The following is a 20,920-nucleotide window of genomic DNA, read 5'->3' as shown; positions in this document are numbered from 1 at the left end:
GTGTATATGCACAAAAAAATCCGTATTAAGGCCTGGCTAAAAATAAAAAACGTCAACACTCCCATCGAATTCCCAACCCACTGCTCTACAGGAGATCCAACAATTGCTGGCAAACTTAAAACTGCCATCAAAGTGACACACTTTTGACTATGCTATTAGCAGATGGGTTGGAATTCAGATGCACAAATATATTCATTCTTGGAAAACTTGATCTCATGTTCACATTCTGATTGCATTGTGATGGATTATGTTTGATACTTTGCTCTAATTTATTGTGTATATTTAACATTACCTCAGAAGAATCCAATGCACTTGTCGAGTACTTTTATTATCTGTATCTACGCAGTATTTTATCAGCATTACAATAGCCAGGTGGAGATGTGTTGCATGCTTGTGAGGGTATAGCCAAGAACAAACTGTGGTAACATTTGAGTGCTGTTGATCAGGAATGTTGCCGCTGGATGTCCCAGTATGACACCAGAGGAAGGAGGGATAAAAGCTGTAGGAATGTGGAGTGGGCGAGGTTGGGAAATGACCCTGCCACACCACTGATTCCAGTTGTAAAATGCAGAGATGGCTAGAGAATTTTCATGTATGTTATTGTAAATTAGTTTAACATCCATCTCTGAATTGTAAAGTGCTCTGTATTTCAACCTTTATCTACAGTGAATCTCTGAAATTACATTGGGCAAACATTGAGCTCTTCTAAGATAATTTTACTGGTGCTTACTGTAAGATGATGTTGTCCAGGACTTTCACAGCATAAAAAGGTGCTTAAATAAATAAATAAAAACACATTGTGGCTATACAGGTTTACCATGGTTATAAATGAGTAGAAAAAAAAAACTCAGGAAGGTAATATAAACTGCAAATGAACTCCGGATATTTTAACCTTTATTCCAGCTTATACAACAAGTGAAATGTAATACATATTTATTTGTCTTCTCTACAAAGCAGTAAACACAGTTTCATTCTCTAAGAGTTACACTACACATAGTGTAAGTACAGTATACTTTCTTCACTTTTGGCATTTCTTTAACTCTGGCTTTTGCACCCAGAGTTGTAAGGCAATAACTTTTTTTTTTTTAGGTTTTCAATTTCTATTTTTTATATAAACAATTTTAGTTGGATTTATACATTAAGGTTGTATAAATATATCGTCTTACAGTGCACTTTCACACATTCACATACATTTAAGTCCAAGAGCCTGTACATTTGTGCATACAAAATAAAATAAAAAATTATAAAAGGTAACGGCCACCTATTATTTTGAAGTAAAAGGGTGAGTCAGTTGCAGCATTATTGTGCCTAAATTTAAATTGTTCAGCCTGGAAGTAGTCAATTGCCATTGCCTCTGGAGAACAGGAACAAAGCAATTAAGCCCAGGAAGCAAACTGTCCTGTTTTTTTTTTGCCATTAAGTCAGCCCTCATTCCTGGCTGATCCTGTTCTTTAGAAACAATGGGGTGGAATCAGAAACCGTTTGTGTGTCTGAATATTATACGGATCTTATTTCCGGTTGTATTGGTCTTTACCCTTTAACAGGGAGTGTACCCAGGAGCCAACAAACTAACAGATGACACATTCTTAGCAGCCTGAACACTGAGAGGAAAGGTCTGGTTGATCTCCCCAGTCTTTACACTTGGCAGAAGAAAGCTACCAATCAGTGTGCTGTCAATCCTGTTATGACAGGTTTAAGGAGGACATATGGAAATGTCCAGAGTTGTGGTAATTTCTTAAGACGACATAATGGCACATTCAAGCAGTGAAGTTCCTCATATTTTGTGCAGAGATAACTATTTTACAGAACTGTAAAGCAATTCAGTGCGATAAGTCTTTTTAAATGGGACTGGACTGAATGCCTCTGGTGTCATGTGTGTCCCATTTGGTCCAAGACATGTTGGGGAGTCTGTGTGAGTTGTGTTTAACTTAATTTTTGTATTATTTTTCGATCATTGCCATGAGGAAAAAAAGCCCAAACCTTCACTGTATTATTGTGTTTAAACAAGATTTAGCCCAATGTATTTACTGAACTTGGTATCAGTTAAAGTGTGCACACTAGAGTTTTGATTCAAATTTGAGGTTAAAAAGAAAGACCCTTACAGCTGAGTGTAGGCATGCACAACACCCAGTGTTTTGTTTTGCAGTACCAAACATAAAAGTTTAATGACGCATTTAGTTTCAGCTGCAATACCAATGCTCACTTGATACCATAGGTGAAGCGTGAATGCAGCTCAGATCTCTCCCAAACATGTTACCACCCCTTCAGCTGAGAACTGCATTTCAATGAGAAGGGTATGATATCTACCAAGGTTGTTTGCCGGGAGAGAGGGGAGTGTGTGTGTGCATTTATACGTATATATACATGCGCGCACACACACACACACACACACACACATATATATATATATATATATATATATAAAATATCTGGGTGACAAACCAAGAAGCTGTTTCAAAACTCAGTGTTAAGAGAGCTGGAAGATGTAAAACTGTTGGCTTTGGGAACAGGTCCTGTGCGCAGCTTTTCTGAAAGGTCTATTAACACTGAAGAGGACCATAAAGTCTACTTTTCTTTCGCATTTTCCAATGATCCTTGAAGAGGTATGCATTTCTCCTCCAGGCCAGTCATAAAGAGTGAACGAGATGCTGTAAGATGATATGAGGTGTAGGCCCCTCATGATGTATAATCCTCACTCTGCACACTGCACAATTCCAACTGCCAAACCATTAACTATTTGTGTTCCTCTCTGCTAAGGCTCAATGCAGGGACTGCAGTTTGGGCAATTCTGCAGAGTCGACAGTGAAAAATACCAGGGGACAATGAGTGGAGAGAGACACTGACATGAAACATTAATCCCCTGTTTTTGTTCATCTTTTGGCTGAAGTTTTTCAAGTGCTGTTTGGAAGTGATCTCATTTACTGGGGAAATAAGTTACCTTGATAATCTTAGGACTCCCTATCAACAACAAAAAACAGTTTCTGCTATTTGTTTAGTTTCTTTTGGGATTTTTTGGAAGGATAACTGAATTTAGTAAAGGGCACAGTGGTGATACAAGAGAGACATGCAAGAGCTTGGTTATAAGCAAATGACACAAACACCTCTTTACCAATGAAAGCCAAACAGGATTGCCATCATGTTCAGAAGGCCAGTAGGTTATGAAATAATCATCTACATCTATAGAACCCTCACCTAGCATTATATCTGGGAACTTACATGAACATTTCAAGACCTCGGTTACCACCCTGGAATGACTAACTACAGTGGTTAATTCTAAGGAAACGCCAAAAGCCAACAGAAAGGAGTGAGGAAAGGGAAGGGGAAGGGATGGACATCAAAATGAGTCACTTTCAGAAGTTTAGCTGGGCTTTCTGCTACAAAACTAACACCTTATTACTTCCAAATTAGAAAATACAATGACTGACCGGACACTTCCCCCGTGGTTAATTCAATTAATTCCTACGGGAAATGTGAGCTTAGTCTCGTCTAGTTATACAATACAGCTGGAGTAAAATACTACAAAAACAAAGCACATACACAAACGGTAACTTCACTAGTCCATTTATGTTAATTTCCTTTTTTAATTTTTAAATTAAAGAATAAAACTATAACCAAGACTATGTAAATGTGCACTATTTACATTTTAATTCATGGTTACATCTGCACCTAGTTTGTCTTTTTCTCCCCTGCCCTGAGACATGGATGCTCCAGCTCAGTCACAGCAGTGGGAGGTGGAGTATGTAATTTGCGAGAACCAACATTAAAAGACTTCCACGGTTCTTTTTCCATTTTCTTTTTTAGCGCGACGGCTTCCGCACGCCGCCAAAGCAGCCCTCCGATGACTACCCTGTGTAATGTGTGGTTTCACTTCTCAAAAGCCTGACCTTGAAAAGAAGGTTTTGTGGGAAAGAAGCAAAACCTTTTTTCCTTTTTTTTTTTTTAAGTTCAGTCCAAGTTTTGGATTCCTCACTTCCCCATGATAGGACTACTGTGCAAATCAGTCAAAAATGACATGGATTTCCGTCTGTCGTTATAAATGATCTTCTTCAGTTCTTACCTGGATATCCGATAGAATAACTAGGATAAAAAGTTAGGCAAGCTTGAAAGAATCAGAAACCAAGTCATTCTGTTTGTTAGCAAGTATTAAAAAAAAAAAAAATAGAATCCGCATCTTGAGAAGCCTTCAGTCATACTAAAAAAAAAACAAAAAAAAACAGGATCTCAAGAGTTGGATTGCGTCATTTTTATATAAAAAGTACCCCTATATATCCACAGCTCTTCGTACAGAGTTGGTTTTCTGGTTGAAGAGCATAATTTGGGTTTTTGCAAAGGTCTTTTTGGGATACTGAGGAGCAAAAGTGCAGAATTGTATTAGTCACCATGTTACTAAAACTGGGATGCAAAATATCACACGATTACGGTTTCTTTGATGTCACCGCTTTGTTTAGAGATTTTTTTAAGTGTTACTTTAGCAAAACAGATTTCCGTCATAAAAAATAATAATAATATCAGAAATCCAATAAATGATACCTGTCGGTTAAAGAAGGGAAACAGATCGTTGTTTATTCCCCAAACGGGATCGGTCATAATGACCAAAAAAAAGTACTGTGATTTATTGTAAGAAAGTGTCAACTGGCCTAAAAGTCTTTAAAGTCTCCAAACAAACCACTCCAATTGTCTTGTAACTGGGATTTGTCAACTTCAAAGTTTCCTTCTATTTTTCCTCCAAATGTAGTGAGGAATCTGCTCTTATCTGCAGATATAGAAGGAGGGTGAGTGAAACGGCACAGCGTTGTGTCAGGAATGCAGGGCAAATATCCATTAAGAAATTGCTAAACGCAGAGGAGCCAGTGGGGCAAAACCTAATGGCAGGGTCATCTCAGAATCACTCTCTTATATTCTCAGATTTTGGAGCACCAAAGGTGTCACCAGAACAACACCGCCTTCCTAAACGCTAAGGTTTGAGATCTGGATGTCAACACTATATAAATACATGTCCTGTATACATTATAAGGAGAAACACCTGTTGGATTATTTAAGAAGTGCTTCTTTTTTGGAAATTATATGCTTTACCTGGTCAGGTCCAGGAATTAATACAAACGAATAAAACATGTAATTAATGTTGAGCTACTTTTTGGTGTCTTCCTATATGTACATGTCTTGGTGCAGAAGCAAGGACGTGGTTAAACATGACAAATCCCACGATAAGCAACTTCAATGATTAGTTTAAAAAGAAATCAAGCCCTGTGCGATACATTCCTGTTCTTTGTTCTCAGGCCCAGTCCAGTGTCTCCCTCTCTCCTCTGGACCCTAGCGAGCATTTTTCTGTGCTGTGGCTGGTTAGTTTCAGGGAATCCATAGCTTTCTCTGGGGAGTGCCGTCACTCACCACTTCCCCTCAGATGACTTCAGCGTGGGAGGGTGTGACGAGCTGCGCGGGGCCCCTGCAAGGGGATGTTACAGCAGGGTGTTGGGCAGGTTGCTGTTCTGCCAGCGCAGACAGGTGGTCTTGGAGTGCTTGTACAGGTGGCTGGACTGGCTGAACCTCTTGCCACACTTGAGGCAGGCGTAGGGTTTCTCGCCCGTGTGCACGCGGATGTGCTTCTTGCAGTCCGTCAGTGTCAGGAAGGTCTTGCAGCAGATCTTGCAGGCGTACTTGCGCGCCCCTTCCACCACCAACACGTTGTGCTCGGACAGTGCCTTCTTGCACTTAGAGAGCACGTCCGCCGAAGCGCGGGTGAGCTGTGGAGGGGCTGCCGTGGGTCCGTGCTGGCCTCCGTCGTAACCAGAGCCCCCGCCTGTCCCATTTAGGAGCAAGTGAGGACCCCCTGTGGAAGAGGAAGAGGCATCCTGGAGCTGAGTCCCATCCATACGCAGAGAGCCCCCGACCCCTGGCGGCATCTTGGGCGCGATGCGGCGGTAACCCGGGAAGCCGAGGTTGGCGGACGTGGCGGTGTTCCCCCCCGCTCCCCCACCTCCTCCACCGCCCCTATTGGAGCGAGAGAGGGAGTGCAGGCCCAGACTAGACCTCTGGAAGTCCAGTGCAAACTGATCAGCACCCCTGTAGCCAAGGCCTTCCTGCATGGGTCTCAGGAAGTGGCCGTCTGAGTCCCCAAAAGGGTTACTGTCCCCGGAGAGGTGGTGATGGTGGGATGGAGGGTGGTGGTGCAGCAGAGAGCTTCCAGAGGAGGAGCCCCCGTTGACAGACTCTGGGCTCAGCAGGTAGGTGGCATCCCCCTCTATTCGGCACTCGGCGCTGGTCGTGTTTGGGAGGTTGTCTTCGCAGGCAGAAGCAGAGCCTTGCCCAGTCCCTGCATAGCCCTTGCTGAGGAAGCTGGAGATACTGAACGCCTGCTTGCTGTCCAGATTATCATTGCTTGTTGGTCCACCCCCACCACCTCCACCTCCCCCTGCAGAGCCCTCCAGCAGGTGCATGTCCCCGACCCGGTCAGTGCTGGACTGAGGGTCAGAGAAACTGCGGTCACTGCTTTCCGGGCTCAGCTCGATCTTGTCAGCTCCAGGCTCTACTTGGTCGCTACCCTCTGCCTGAGAGGTGACGTCACTGGTCTCATCCTGGGGCTCTGGGGAACTCAGGGGCTCACTCTTGACCACAACGCGCATGTGTTCCTCCTCCTCCCCACCTTTTGCCTTTTCGCCTTCCACAGGCAGCTCCTGCTGGGGGTCCTGGAAGTCATCCGCACCATGTCCTGGTTGCTGCTGCTGCTGACCCGGGCCACCCCGGCCGCTGTCCGATTGGCTGGGCATCTGGGCGTCCTCCTGCGGACCGCCGTAGGACTGCTCCAGAATGCCGGCACTGTCATCCACCACTGCCCCGCCCACCCCCGTATCTGGCTTAGGCCCGTTGCCCAGCTTGAGGGAATCCGGAGAGAAGAAATCACGCCCCCCGGAATCGCCAATCATCATTGACTCTTCGGGGGCTGCCGAGGGTCTGAGCCGCTGCCTGGGCCGGTCCTCAGGGGCGGCAGAGGGCTTCCTCTTGTGGAAACGACGGATAGGAAAGGAGGCCCGCTGCTCCACCACGCCACTGGGCCCTCGCACCTGGTTCCCCTCCTCAGCCCCATTCAGTGCAGAGCTCACCAGGCTCAGGCCCAGCTGCTGCAGCAGGAAGGAGCGCTGGAGCCGCGAATTGGCCGCCTGCTGCTGCTCCTGCTGGGCCCGCTCTCCGGGGGGGGACATGGGCAGCGTGCGCGTTGTCAGGTAGTGCTTGCAGGCTTTGACCACGGCATTCAGGTGCAGGTGTGAAGCAGCCAGGAGGACATCCATGACGTTGCTCTCCCCCAGCATGAGGGTGGAGGTGTACATCATGTCGACTAGGGCGGCGAAGGCCTCGGCCGTCACCACCTCGCTGTCCAGCTGGATCATGTTCATGCTGGAGTCGCCCTCTGCCACAGTGAACAGCGCCCGGAAGTGGGTGCTGCAGGCCGCCAGCACCGAGCGGTGGGCCTTGAAGTGACGGCTGCCCACCACGATCACACAGTCGCACAGCTGCCCATGCAGACGCTGGTAGTTCAGTTGCTGGAATATCTGGTCAAAGTGCCCGGGAAAATCCATGACCTGAGGAGAACAGAAAACAAGAAGGTAGGAAAAGATTAATGTTAAGTGTGAAAAATGTTTCTCTCAAAAGAAGCTAAAATCTCCTAAAAGTTCTGTGTAAATATTAAGCTCAATCTTAAATAGCTGTACTGACAATGGATTGTTATTGGATCGTTTATGCTTTTACCCAGAGAAATTGTTTTAATGGCAGTTGGAGTTATGAAACATTAGTATGGTGCATAGAGACTTTGAGTCTCGATCGTAAAAAAAAACAGAAATCCTCCAATCAGTAAATAATCAGTTACAATAGAATACTACATGGAGGTGTAATTGGCCAAAAAGGAGTCTTTAACAGTAATGCAAAGAGATTTTCAGAGATGGCATGGGCCATTATAGGAAAATAATATAAATTAAAACACATTATTCATATTTAGGTATGTAAATATCCTGCTACACATTTAACATCTGGAGAAAGTAATAGCACTTGCAAAGAGAATTCAGGCTGCTACCATTTCCGGCCTAACTGCCGACAGGAATACAATACAATAGTTAAAGTACTTCAGTTGCCCTCCTGTGATGTCTTGTGAAGAGCCCACTTGACAACTAGAAAAGCCAGCTTGGGGACGTGACATGACATGTAGTGGTCCATTTCACGCTTTGTCGTTGATTTAATTTCAAACTTTAAAGTCCTGTGCACATTGGACTCATCTGTTAGAGCTTCATGGGAAGACCTCAAAATTAGATTATTTTTATTATGTTATGTTATTCTCGTATTTAATTACAGAACTAATATAATAAACACATACATATTCAAACATCAACTAGATCATTTATTTCAAAAAATCATGTATGTCCTCTGTAACATTCAAAATATCATACTATTCACTGTTTTTTTAAGCATGACTCTCATACCCCTAGATGTAAGTTCTCAGTTGAAAATACAAAATGTGTAATAGAGAAAATCCCATTTTTCTTTCACAACCCTTAAGTAAACCAAACCCTCAGAGAAAGAGGAATTAATTATTTAGTCAAGTATACAATAACATTTTTAACAAAGCAAATCAAACTCTGCTGCTCCGGACATCGCACTCCAACATGGAAGGGTAAATTAATATGTCTTCCAAGAACTGGCATGTGAAGATGTCGGCATGCTAAGCCCCCCCCCCCCCCAGAGTCACACCCCACTGTCTGTCCTCTCTGGGCCTGAAGGGCTGAGAATTAAGATCACCACACTACATGTGTGACTGAGAAGAAGTGAAGTGACAGGCCCTGACTTGCTTCAAAAACCAAGCAAGCACTAACACCATTAACCATGATCTCTTTCACCATATAACCCCTCCCCCCTCCACTACACACACACGCACGCACAAATCTAAAAAAGTAAGTGGCTTAACCTTGGAGTGCCTTTATTCATACGCAACCCATATGTTGAAAGGGACTGTGGGGTGTTCAGAATAGTGAACGTCAGTATGGCCCTATGAAATCAGTGTTGCGGAGAACACTGATGGTTTCGCAGAATTCAGGGAAAAACACTGAATTGGATACTCGAACACATTATAACAATCAATTTAAACAAACATTATATATGTAGGCCTACAGATATTTGTAAACATATTGAAATAGCACAGTGTTTGTATAACAAGAGGCTTTGAGAAACACACCTTGGAACCCATTAAAAAACTATTTTTAGGACCTTTCAGCCACCGTACATCACACTTTTCACTGTAGCTCCCGGTATCGCTCGAGTGAAAACAACCACCAATAAGTTATAAGAAGCTATAAATTATATGTCGAAGCGACCTTCACTCACACGTAGAAAATTAAGTCATATTCCCAACAGCAGTTAAGATTTGTTGGCTGTCTACATCAGTATGTGTGGAAGTCAGTGCAGTTGCAGTATGTTAGGTCAGTGGAATGTCATTCCTAAGAATAAGCTTTGCAACGCCGATGCTGTTAAGTGTGGTGCTAAGAAAATGTCGGGAGCTCTGACCTGGTGTTTCAAAGGGGGCATTTGAAATCCTTGAGGTTCTTTTGGGAAATGAAGTCCATCTGCCCATACCTTTAACATAATGTTTTAGGGTTTCCCGCAAGTTCAGGAAAGAAGGAAATCACAGGGAGATATGGACAACTCCATTCAAAGTACATACAACACTTATATGCGTCTACTATAACATACCATGATAAACCCACAGTGAAAAGTAAAAGTGAAATTATGGTAAAGCAAGGAAAGTACAGCAAAACATTGTACCAAACCGCTGCAAAGGAAAGCAGATTCTTGATATATGAAAAACAAAGTTTAAACAGAAAACCTACTCTGCAAATTTACTGTGGAAACCTCAACTCCAATAAGGGAATCTGGGCTCAGTGGGAGATGCAAACAGTCACTCCTTTATCTCAATGCAAGACTCTGTACTGCAGTGAAGGCAAAGCCGACCACTTCTTGGGATCCGAGTCCCCAACGCATTTCTAAATACACCCCGTCTCCTGTACTTTTCTTTATCATCAGGAACTAGTAATTTAAGCACAGTCTCAGACAAATTAGGTTGTTTGGATTGAAACCGAAACGCTAAGAATGCTTTGCCTTTGGAGCAGACCAGGACGACAGAGGTCTGTCAAGGCAAACGTTGTGCAAACATCTTCCCTTTAACAATTGAAGAATGCTATATGCACAGCAGACATGCTTCATGCCCTAATGGCAGATAACACTACACAGTAATTGGTTTTTAAATGTCACCATAACAGAAGCCACTTTGATTTAATCTGCCGAGTAACTATCTAAAATACCAATGCAGTTTAACAACGATTCATTCTGGATCATCACTGGAACGAGGCAGCTGCTTTACCGTGCACTTTTACTGAATCACATAAACATGATTAAATATCACAGCTAGAACAATCTGCACACCTACTATTTCTACCTTCTATTTTTGGTTGAATATGTTCATTATAGTGGTTTGGACAGATTGCACATGCCAGGTACAGCCCGAAAGCCAACCCTAAATCGCAGATGCCCACCTGGGTCTGACTGATCTGCAAAAATGTTGGGATTTTACAAGGGACTAAGATACAGGTGTGTGGATAATTAATCCATCTTTGTTTAGTTATTCTATTTACTAGCAGATTCTCAGTCTATGACATGCTAGTCTACGTGCTGTGTTCATTTGAAGTGTTAAATTATCGGTGTAATTCCCCCTTCCTATACTGTGAGTCTCAGGCCTGTTAAGCACCTCTCGCTGTACATCTCTGCTCACAACTCTGCAAAAGAAAGGGTTCCCACACTTGGTTTGGTCTGAGTTTGAACTACGGTGGTTTCCTGTAACGAATCTAATTCTGCTTCCCACAGAAACATTTTCTAAAGACTACTGTGCATGTCTATATATGTCAATACATACACTATATTCCACAAAGTCATGTGATGACGAAAAAAAAAACACAATCGTTCACTATATATATTTCACTATTCGCTTTGGTCTACTACAATCTTTTTGATGACCAGTCCTCTCACGAATGACGTCTGCAACAGTTAAGAAGCAGGCTTGTCCTATTACAATATTACCAAAAGTAATACCGACCTTATAGGAGTGTGATAGAGATTAGACCAAAGTAAATATACACCCAGGCTTACAAAGAACACTTATCTATTGAGCACTGGTAAAATAGGAGTGTGGTGAACTTCCTTTGATGTACATCAAATGTGCTTACAGACTGACCAATGCTTTTGTCTGGCTTAGCATCATTGTGAGGGAGTGCCCAGGAGTGTTTTTACAAGGCCAGTTGTGTAGGGATTGCTCAAGAATTGCTCAGTCAAGGTTTTGCAGATCTGCAATACCTTAACTTTTCCCATCAGCATATCATAGTTTTTGGACACCTGTTAATGTATGGATCAGAAATTACACTTATTTCTCTGCCACTGCTTTGGCCACTCAGAAGCCTTTAGCACATCTTTACCTAAGAGAGTCTTGGATATCACAACTCTGTGATGAGCTAGCCAATCACCAGCCAGAATGAAAGTGAGCACATTTGTTTCTATTTTTGACCAATTCCCGTGAAAGTCCCACAGTAAACGCACTTTTGGGGAAGCACTCATAACCATATGACGTCAGCCAGAAACCAGCTCACCTACAGCTGGAAGAATTCCCCACATTAAAGTAAAATTACCGCTGTGAAACCATTATTGCGAATTACAGTGTAGAACACAAAATCAATTTCCATGTTTAAGCAAGGGAAATACAAAAAACTTCCCATTCCTGACTGAATACCAATAATAATAATAATAATATATGATTTGCCAGATAATATATGCCTTAACAACATATATGGTAACTTTCTAATTACTTGGCAAGAAGAAAAACAGACCAATTATAGTTGGTATAAGTTACCAGATGTATATTTAAAATATATAAATCACAAAAACTATAAATCAGGTCCATTGCTGTTTCTTTTAGGCTAATCCTTCTTTTATTTGTGTTCACAGTTGTTTAATTTGTGTATTTGTTATTGTATCTGGGTAATTTGTCTGACTGCCTGCTGATTAGCTAAACTAGACCACATCATTTCTAAGCACATTGCTGTAGTGCAGAGTGGCATCACACTGTTTCTGCATTAAGCCCGCTCATTTTGTTAGTGCCATTGTTCCAAAACAGGACTTAAAAAGCTTTCCAAACCCGGGCATGTATGTACTTATAGCATAGTCTCTAAACCTTTTTAAACAAGCACTACAATATCCCCTGAGACTAGTAGGCCACAAACTATATTTCCAGCTGATGCATAAAAAAAGCAATCTTATTTAAAATCTCAGGATTTCTGTGCATAGGCCTATATACTGCTCTGATGCCTTTATGCTTGCTTTTTTTTATTGCATGCAATGAATGCAAATTGGGTAAGATGCACACCGTCCTAATGAATGGCACGGTTGTGTTTTAGCAGGTCTTGTTTTGATGCCACGCTATTCCTGCGCATTTGCAACCCTCCACACGACAGAAGATCCCCATCCCACCGTGCAATAATAATAAACAATAGAAAGATCCGGTAATAAATCGCTGGGTGAAACCTCAGCCAATGCCAGTCTGCCTGAGCCACTTAGCAATAGCAGCGCGTAACACAAAGCCGCCTCTGCCCGGGGTTCATTCAAGGTAACTCAGCCAGCCTCGCCCCCCCAGCCGATCCCCTGCAGAAGAGCCATTGCATACAAAAAACACCGAGCAGGGGGGGATTATTACCAACTACACAAAGCAGAGGCCATTGCGAGCTTGTATTACACGGAACACAATATGCTCCAACATGCAAGCAGCAGAAATGGGATTGGCACAACATCAGCACGAACGGAATATCCATTTCTCCAGATTTAGCCATGCTTTTTTTGAGAGGACTTTATTTGGATCCACATCTCAGCCTGCAGACACATGGCGACAGGACGCGTGTTGTTTTAGTAGCATTGCTAATGTAATCCTTTTGGTTGTTGGACTGTCCGTGTGGGGGTGTATCAACCGGCCACCCAGAGCCCGAGCCACCCTTGTCCTTAAAGAGAGGATGCAATGCATTACTTCCATCGACCATGCAAGCCACATTGTTGACGTGTAATTGCATTGCCCCCCCCTCCTCCTGCATCTGAGCAAACTGTCTGGCTTCCCTCTCCTGCCCTCTGACGTTATTTTTGATCTGTCACTGGCCAAAACAAAAGACCACACACACACGTACCTTACCGCCGAGATCACAGCACCGTAACCCCCTGCGCACTCATCAGACACAGCCCAGATCTGCGAGGCCGGATCCTAATAACGGCGTTGTGTCTGCAGATAGATTGCGCGCACACACACATATATGTATATATATGTATCGCACACACACCAGCTCCCTCCTCCCTTTTCTTCGCAGTCTTGCAGGACCAGTCTGGCTTATGTCTGTCTTAACCCCGCGCCTGCGCACTCGCGTCCACTGCTAGCCCCCGGCAGACCAGCCGGGACACCGAGAACACTTCGGACCGGGGGCCTACCTGCGATAAGGACGACGTCTCCCGTCTCTAGCACAGACCCGGCGCTAGCATGGACGCTTGTGGCCGGTGTCCCCGCCGTGCAGGTCTAACGTTTACAGGAATAGCTCCCGGAACAGGGGAAGTAACAGTCCGAAAAAAAAAGTTCCCCTCCTTTTCCTGCAAATCTGCCCAAACCGGAACGGGAAAAGCGGCGGCCCGGACCAGTGACGTCACCTGGAGATGAATGAGATGAGTCTGTCTAATAATAATATTGCAGGACACGACTCTGCTTAATTATCAGCATAATAAGCTACTGTATGTAAGGTATACATGCATCTTTACCATTTGTGTTACATCCGCTTTCCTTTTTATCTATACTTGTTTGTAGGGATGCAGTATCTCTCTTTATTAATGCATTCTAGCCTTGAATGAAGGTACAGGCTAATTAAGTGACCTACTACATTTCCAGCAAACTTGCATACACACATACCATCCATTTACTGTACATGATACAGTGCGAAAGTTAAACTAATGTTTACTGTAGGGCAGATGTCCGCAGATCTGCAGAATCCGCCCGTCCCATTGGTGGAGCAGCGCAGACCCGCGCAGATCTGCAGCCATCTGCGCTACACGAACACGTCCAGTGCAGGGCAGTAGGCTGCGTGTGGATAATATTTCGAAACCACTTGGGGGCGCTGTCACCGGGAAAGGTTTTTATTATTGTGTGTGTTTCCTTCCTTCAGTCAGCAATGGCAGCCTCCAGTGTCTGGAAGTACTGTGAAGAAGAGCAAGCGGGAAAGAGCGCGTTAATAGGTAAAAGTTGAATGAATTGGCAAACTATAACATGACACATGATTTAAAACACAGCCGCAAAGCACTGGTGTCCGGCTCTGCTGTTTTGCTCACACGTGGTGCACATGTGAGTGTGGTGGTGTTAGGATAGGGTGGCTGCTGACCAGAGATTTTAGTTCATCAGATGTTTTTTTTTTTTAATGCATTAACTTCAGTACATATTTTCTAAAATGAAAGGCATGCCATCTTAACATCAAGGCAACCCAGGCTGTTGTAAATAAGGCCCGTCATTAATTGTGCTTTTCCTGTTCTTGTGCTGCAGTCCAGTTTTCCAATGGACAAATTAAAAACACAGAACAAGTGGACTTCACTTTCTATAAAAACGCGGACACCAGCAATCCAAGAAAGAAGAACCGGCGTATTGTGGTAAGATGACCCAATCCGTGTTGAACTGCATTGCACTCCTGCAGAATCAGAACCGAGGCACCGCGGGTTGGTTGCTTGACATTGCCTGTGTTTTTGCAGGCTGCGGACACGGACCGGCTCTGCTACGTGGGCAACAATTATGGAGCAGGATCCTTAAAATGTAACAATCTTTGCAAGTAAGTTATTGCAGATGGAAAGGAAACAGTCTCCCTACATGTTTTTGTTTCATGGGGAAACAATGTAACCAAGGTGGGTGTTGTGTACAAATAGATCTGTGAATACAATTCGTGGGAAGTGGAAAGATCATGCATTCTGTGTGTTCTCTTCATAAATTACACAATGTAGATTAAATGTTGATATACAGATTAAGGAAATGCAAGATCAACACACCTGCTTGCTCCCTGCTTTAGTGCCCATTGAGGTTTCTGATGGTGGCTGTATCAATATCAGTATCCAAACCTTTTCTCCTTGTTCCCGGTTTGTGTTTGCCAGGTATTATGTAGGCGTTCTGGACAAGAAGACAAACCGAATGGAGGTGCACAACGCTGAGCTGTTTAGCATGCAGCCAGTCCTCCCAGGTATGTCCCACTGGCAGTAATTTGTTTGAGCTAGACTGAAAAGCCGATTGTTTCCACGCAAGCTTTACATTTTAATAAAGGGTTTAGAAAGACTGAATCCTGCCATTTTAAAATGATTGAGGCTTTCTCTCCCTGCACCTCCAGCTGTGAAATACTCTGAAGTCACATGATTTCAGTGTTTTTGTTTTTATACATCATGGTGAAAAACGTGGAAGATATTTCCTTGTGATAAGCGATGGCTGGGGATTTCGTTTCTTGCGGTTGTACTGAAATGTCTTGTTCCCAGGGTATCCAGTCGGAAAGTTTATTCAAAATCAGTGTTTTGATTTGTGTGATAATGGTGCTTGTCATTTGACTCTTTCTTAAGTTAAACACCCTGCCTCTATCTTTTTGCAGGTGAAACTTTAAAGGAAGAAGGTGCCTCAGAAATCCAGGATAAATCCTACAGGGAAAAGGTACTTGCTATGGTGTTGTTGGTAGAGATGACTGATCTTTGTTGGAATGCTTTTAGAGTAGCAGAATGCAGTACAAATACACAATGAAATACTATAATTGGTCTCCACCCCCCTGAGTTAATACTTGTTGGAGCACCTTAGGCAATAATTAGTTGTATAGATGTACTTATAATTTGTCTTAATCTGTTTAACAAACTTAAGCATCCATCCTAAAATTCTCTCATTCAAGAAGAGGGAAAAGATAACGCATGCTAGACACATGCACTCACTTCACTCCTCCAGGGGGCGATAAGATCACCTTTTTACACGCACAAGCTGCACATTTCACATCTGTTGGATTCATGGTTAAGGACCACAAAACAGTACAATGAATGGAAATGAATTGGGTAATGAATAAAGATTGTGTCTGGATCCTGGCCTGTGTCAATGTGAACCCCTGCTCCTGTCTGCCAGGTGGATTCTCTGATCGAGGCTTTTGGCACCAATAAGCAGAAGCGTGCCCTGAGCTCCCGGCGGCTGAACCAGGTGGGCAGCGAGACTCTGCACAAGGCTGTGGCCAAAGCGGCTGACAACATAATCGAAAAGAAGGGCCTGAAAGGTAAGTGACTGCTGAGGGCAGCGGGAATCGCCCTGCTGCCATTGAAGGCTCGCAGAACTGTGGGCTTAATTGAGCAGACCTCTCTGGAGAGATAGCTAGTGCTTGCAATAACTGTGACTTTCTCTCTGCTGTAAAGCCCTTGTACAGGATGTGGTGCAGACAGAGACACAGGCTGAAAATGACCTCTACCTCCCACCTTGTAATCCGGGGGCAGAAACACCTGCCGATGTCTACGCATTTGACTCCCGTATCCTTTCTAGTTTATTTACATCTTTTTTTGTGTGTGTCTCTGTGAATCTTTGACCTAGAGGGGTTTCTGACCAGAAGATGCAGAGTGCTTCTCAGAAATGAGAATGCTGTGCTTCATGTTCTAGTAATGAAACCTTTCTCCACTGCGTTGCCTGAGTCAATCAGTTAATACATTTGAGAAAATCGCATTTGGAAATCTGCTCAGGATGCGAGTGTACAGCCCTTACAGTCTCCAAAATATGGTTTGCATGTGGGATTACATTTTTAAAATGCAGGCTTCTGAATGCAATTTTGGGGAATCTAGAATGCAGAAATTGTTTGGAAGGGTCAGTACCGTATTCACACGTTTGACATGGACAACATTACATTGGGGTTTTTTTTTTTTTTTTTTTTTTTGTACTGATTAATAGACACTTCACTGTCATAAGTTAAAAAGCAATCAACTTTAAGCAAAGTTAGTGTTTTGTCAGTTTTAATCTTGAATTATTGATAATTAATTGAAAAGATATGCATCATCTGATATCAAAAAGGTAAACTTTCAAAATCCAGTCAAAATCCCCATCAATAAAAAGGCCCAGTCTAGTGTAGGTAGTGATTCAAATCCATGTTTAATAAAACCATTCAGTAGTAGTAAGGGTTCTCGACAGCTTTCCTGAGCCGCTCCTCAGTTATTTCCCCGGCGCAGTACAAGGCCCTGGAGACGCCCGCCCAGACTCTGAAGGGACTCTCTGAGGAGGACATTCAGAAGATGACTCAGGAGGGGAGGTACTGACAATATTCCATGGATTATATCTGTCTCTCTCCGCTCTCCCTCGGGGGACCAGTCTATTTTGATTCTAGCTAGCACCCAATCATTTATTCTTAAATCTACCCTTGTATCTACAGGATCTCAGGTTTAAAATGAAGTAGGGCAAGTTCATGCTTTTAAGTCACCCCTATTTCACACTGCTTATAGAAATGTCTAACCATCGTGTTCCTTGTTGTGAAGTTCCCTGGTTGTGCTCAAGGAGTTGCAGTGTCTGCCTAAGGACCCAGAGGCTCAGGACCACAAAGTCCGCTGCCTCTGGTATCTCAACTGGCTCTTCAAGCTGTCCTCCCAGAGAAGGATCGGCCCAAAGTGTAAGTTGAACCAAGTTATTGAGCCTCACCTCCTCTTTACCAGAAATTATTTCCTTCACATCTGTGCACAGCCACTGTACTCTAGAGGTCCTCAGTAATACATTTTCCTGAAAGTGCATATGTATTTAGAAATAGTTGCATAAAATGTTACACCCCTCTCTCATCAGCAGATGCATGTTGTCATCACCCTACCCTGACTATGAACCTGCGCTGGAGTCTTTGTTGGTGTCTTGATTGTGTTTTGTTTTTGTTCCAGATGGTTCGGAGGAGGGCATGCCACGGAACATTATGACTTCCTTCCTCAAGAACTTCACTGTTGAAACGTTCAATGATGGCCAGTGAGTGTTGACTGCTATTATCCCTTGAAACACTGCAATGGGGTTAACAGACCTTGAGAGATTTGTGGTGATTTGTCTAATTAAATGAGTACCTTTCATTGTAGTGCAAGAGACGTCAAACAAAAGAATGGTTTAACTTTCCAACTTTGAGTGATAGTGAGAGAGAGTGTGGGGGAGATGCAGTAAATTAAGGCACAAAAAACAAGTTCACAGAGGAAGACTTTGGTCACAGTGACTGTTGCTCTTGCCTATTTCATTGCAAATGAACCTTGAAAACGTACCATGTATTAGTATTATGAATATTGCTCAGCCCTGTTTCAGTTCTTTAATATATTCTTTTTTGACTTTAGGATTCGAAATATGGTTCCAGCTTCCATGAAGACTAAGATTGTTGCCTACGCCCTGGCCCTCCTGCTTCACATCAGAGACTTTGAGGTGGACCTGACTCTACTGCAACGAGACTTCAGACTCACCGAGAACAAGTGAGAACACCACTTCTCCCACCACTGCCATCCAGGGTCCTACAGTCAAGGGGGTCTTCTGTACTGGTCTTATCTGGCCAGACACATGATCTTGGGTCTGCTTTAACCTTTATGGTTGTATCACACCTTTAGAATGTAATAATTGCACAGTTTCCTGGCGACTGGCCATCCTAAATGCAGTTCTGTGTGTAATAAGTATGTATTCTTAGCGTTATCTCGAACTTTAAGAAACTTGCATGGTAAAATCATTATTTATATTGTTTGTGTTTCATTCTTTGGATCCAGAGGTGTTTTGTACTTTATGTAGTGTTTTCTCACATGGTTGAACTGTGATTGATTTTTGGCTGTGTGTTTCATTTGTTTGTTTCTGCGGTTTAGGATGCTTGAAGTTGCTAAAGCCATGGGACTGAAGATCGGCAAAATATCTGTACTGGCTTCTGGGGGGCTGATGGAGGACCACAAATTGGGCACACTGGTTCTCCCGCTGATGAAGTATGACCAAAGGATGGAGAGGAGGAAACGCAAGAAGATGTCATAGCTGGTAGACGCCACGTCAGCATTTTTGTTGGTTATCATCCTGGGGGCGATACAACGTGGCTTCTTGGTTCATGTTTGACTTCTGTTATTTAAATAATCTATGCAGTTAGACTCATCAGTTACAGGGTCATGTGTCGCACTATGAGGCGGCCTTTAAAAGGGCCCACTTCCTTACAGTACATCCATATTTCCCAGTGACTAGTCTTTCAGAGTTACAAAATCCATTTCCCCTTAATACATTTAACTCACTGCCCTCTATGGAGGCGGCTTGACCTCTGCTGAGCTGGCTCTGTTACCCAGCCCTGCAGGAGGAGATAATTAATGGACTTGTAACTCCTGTGAAAGTCTGTAACAGACTGCTGCTCTCGTCTCCCGTTCCCCCCATCACTCGCTGTTCTCCTCTGTTCTGCGCTGCACAGTGTAGGAGGAGTAAAATGTCCTCCAGGAGTTGATCTCCAGTCCTGTCACTGCAGTTGCCTTTGTCTAGATATAGTTTACACAGGAAACTGATTTAAAATATCTACTTTAATAAGAATGTAGGACTAGGGTTGACAATGTAAACTGAAGTTCAGCTTTCATAATAAAGTACATAATTCAAATATAGTTCAGTCAGTGTGTTGTGTGTGCAGTAGGTTTCTTGCTTAATGTTAAGTAGAACATCCAAAACAGGGCCTGGTAATAGATACATATACAAAGACAGGAGGACAATGTAGGAGAGCTCTGTAAAAAAAGAAATATATATAAAATACAGCTTGATAACATTTTCTGTGTGCATTATTATACTGATGACTTCTTATAGTGTTAAAACACTAACCATGAAGTCAGGGACTCACACTTGTTTGCAGCTTATTTTCTGCTCTTGCATGTTGCTCTAATTTCAGCCTACAGTGTATATTGGTTCTACCACAAATAGTCTCCTTGGTCTCTACACTGGAGGTACTTTTTATATAGTCCTGGGTCGATTAATTCTCCCTGCCAAATCAAGACTGCACTCCCAATCTGCAAACATGTTTCACATGCCTGTCATGAAGATTTAAACCTGGGCCTCTTGGGCAGAAGGACCAGGGAAGAGTCTCACAGTCTCATCCACTGCCAGCTTGGAAGCTATTCTCCTTGCAGCTGCAGCAAAGAAGAATTATTACAGGTGTTTATCTCCCCAGCCCCTGCTTCTGCTCCGGGCTCTTTTAACTTTGCTCTGGAAAGCACAGAAATAAATGAATAATTGTAATAAAACAAGATAAAAGCTGGGGTGATGAAAACTTAAATTAAAGCAGTGTAGTAATCGAACTATTCCCATTTTAATAGAGCACAAATTATTACAATGTCTGTCCCCAAGAGTATTAGAAATAATATAATTTGAAGTATTAAGGAAAAACAGGTCTCATATTTGTTTTGCAGTTTACAGCTAAAACATACTCTTCCTTTGATTCTCTTTGATATACTCCCAACACAATTACCTATATTAGACAGAAGTGTCTTGCAAAACAAAAGTGCAGTCCCCACTGATTATTCTACCACTACACCTCAGCTCAGAAAATTGTGTATTTAAATTACAATCTTATCTTTTATGAATGAGTATGAAATCACCTTCCCTTAAAGATTCATACCTGCTGCAGGAAATACTTCCCTGCCCTGCATGGCATTAAATTAATGGCCTGCATTTCTAAAAGCAATTTTACTTTTGTCAGCAGTTGAAAGTGTTTTTATTTCTTAGAATTTAGTATAAAAAGCTGGACATTCTTTTGAAGTCCTCTCAATGCAGTAAGAAATTAAAATGGAACTTTTTCAAATGTCCATAGCAAAGACTGCATTTGAAAGCCCA

At 42.9% G+C, this 20,920-nt stretch overlaps 2 protein-coding genes across 3 annotated transcripts; one reads left to right on the top strand and one right to left on the bottom strand.

Moving 5' to 3' along the window:
• Positions 1–861: 861 nt before the first annotated feature.
• On the bottom strand, positions 862–13,716 carry zbtb5 (zinc finger and BTB domain containing 5). 2 transcript variants are annotated; one of them, XM_066720566.1, is made up of 2 exons: positions 13,546–13,716; positions 862–7,574 (listed from the first exon to the last, which is right to left on the bottom strand). In XM_066720566.1, the coding sequence occupies exon 2, from the start codon at positions 7,569–7,571 to the stop codon at positions 5,457–5,459; it is 2,115 nt and encodes a 704-aa protein (XP_066576663.1). In that variant the 5' UTR covers positions 7,572–7,574; positions 13,546–13,716; the 3' UTR covers positions 862–5,456. The 2 variants fall into 2 exon arrangements, with proteins under 2 accessions (XP_066576663.1, XP_066576664.1); XM_066720567.1 differs by lacking the exon at positions 13,546–13,716 and adding an exon at positions 13,251–13,479.
• Positions 13,717–13,719: 3 nt separating this feature from the next.
• polr1e (RNA polymerase I subunit E) lies at positions 13,720–19,701 on the top strand. The gene is made up of 13 exons (XM_066720568.1): positions 13,720–13,848; positions 14,268–14,337; positions 14,639–14,742; positions 14,842–14,918; positions 15,235–15,320; positions 15,717–15,775; positions 16,229–16,373; positions 16,510–16,620; positions 17,291–17,387; positions 17,611–17,741; positions 17,998–18,079; positions 18,430–18,561; positions 18,940–19,701. Exons 2-13 carry the CDS (start codon positions 14,274–14,276, stop codon positions 19,097–19,099), a joined length of 1,248 nt encoding a protein of 415 aa, XP_066576665.1. The 5' UTR covers positions 13,720–13,848; positions 14,268–14,273; the 3' UTR covers positions 19,100–19,701.
• Positions 19,702–20,920: the final 1,219 nt, after the last annotated feature.

This window comes from Amia ocellicauda, chromosome 13 (genome assembly GCF_036373705.1).
Source record: "Amia ocellicauda isolate fAmiCal2 chromosome 13, fAmiCal2.hap1, whole genome shotgun sequence".
Lineage (NCBI taxonomy): Eukaryota > Metazoa > Chordata > Actinopteri > Amiiformes > Amiidae > Amia > Amia ocellicauda.
Note: the sequence above shows the minus strand (reverse complement) of the source record. Positions and strands in the feature narration are given on the sequence as shown.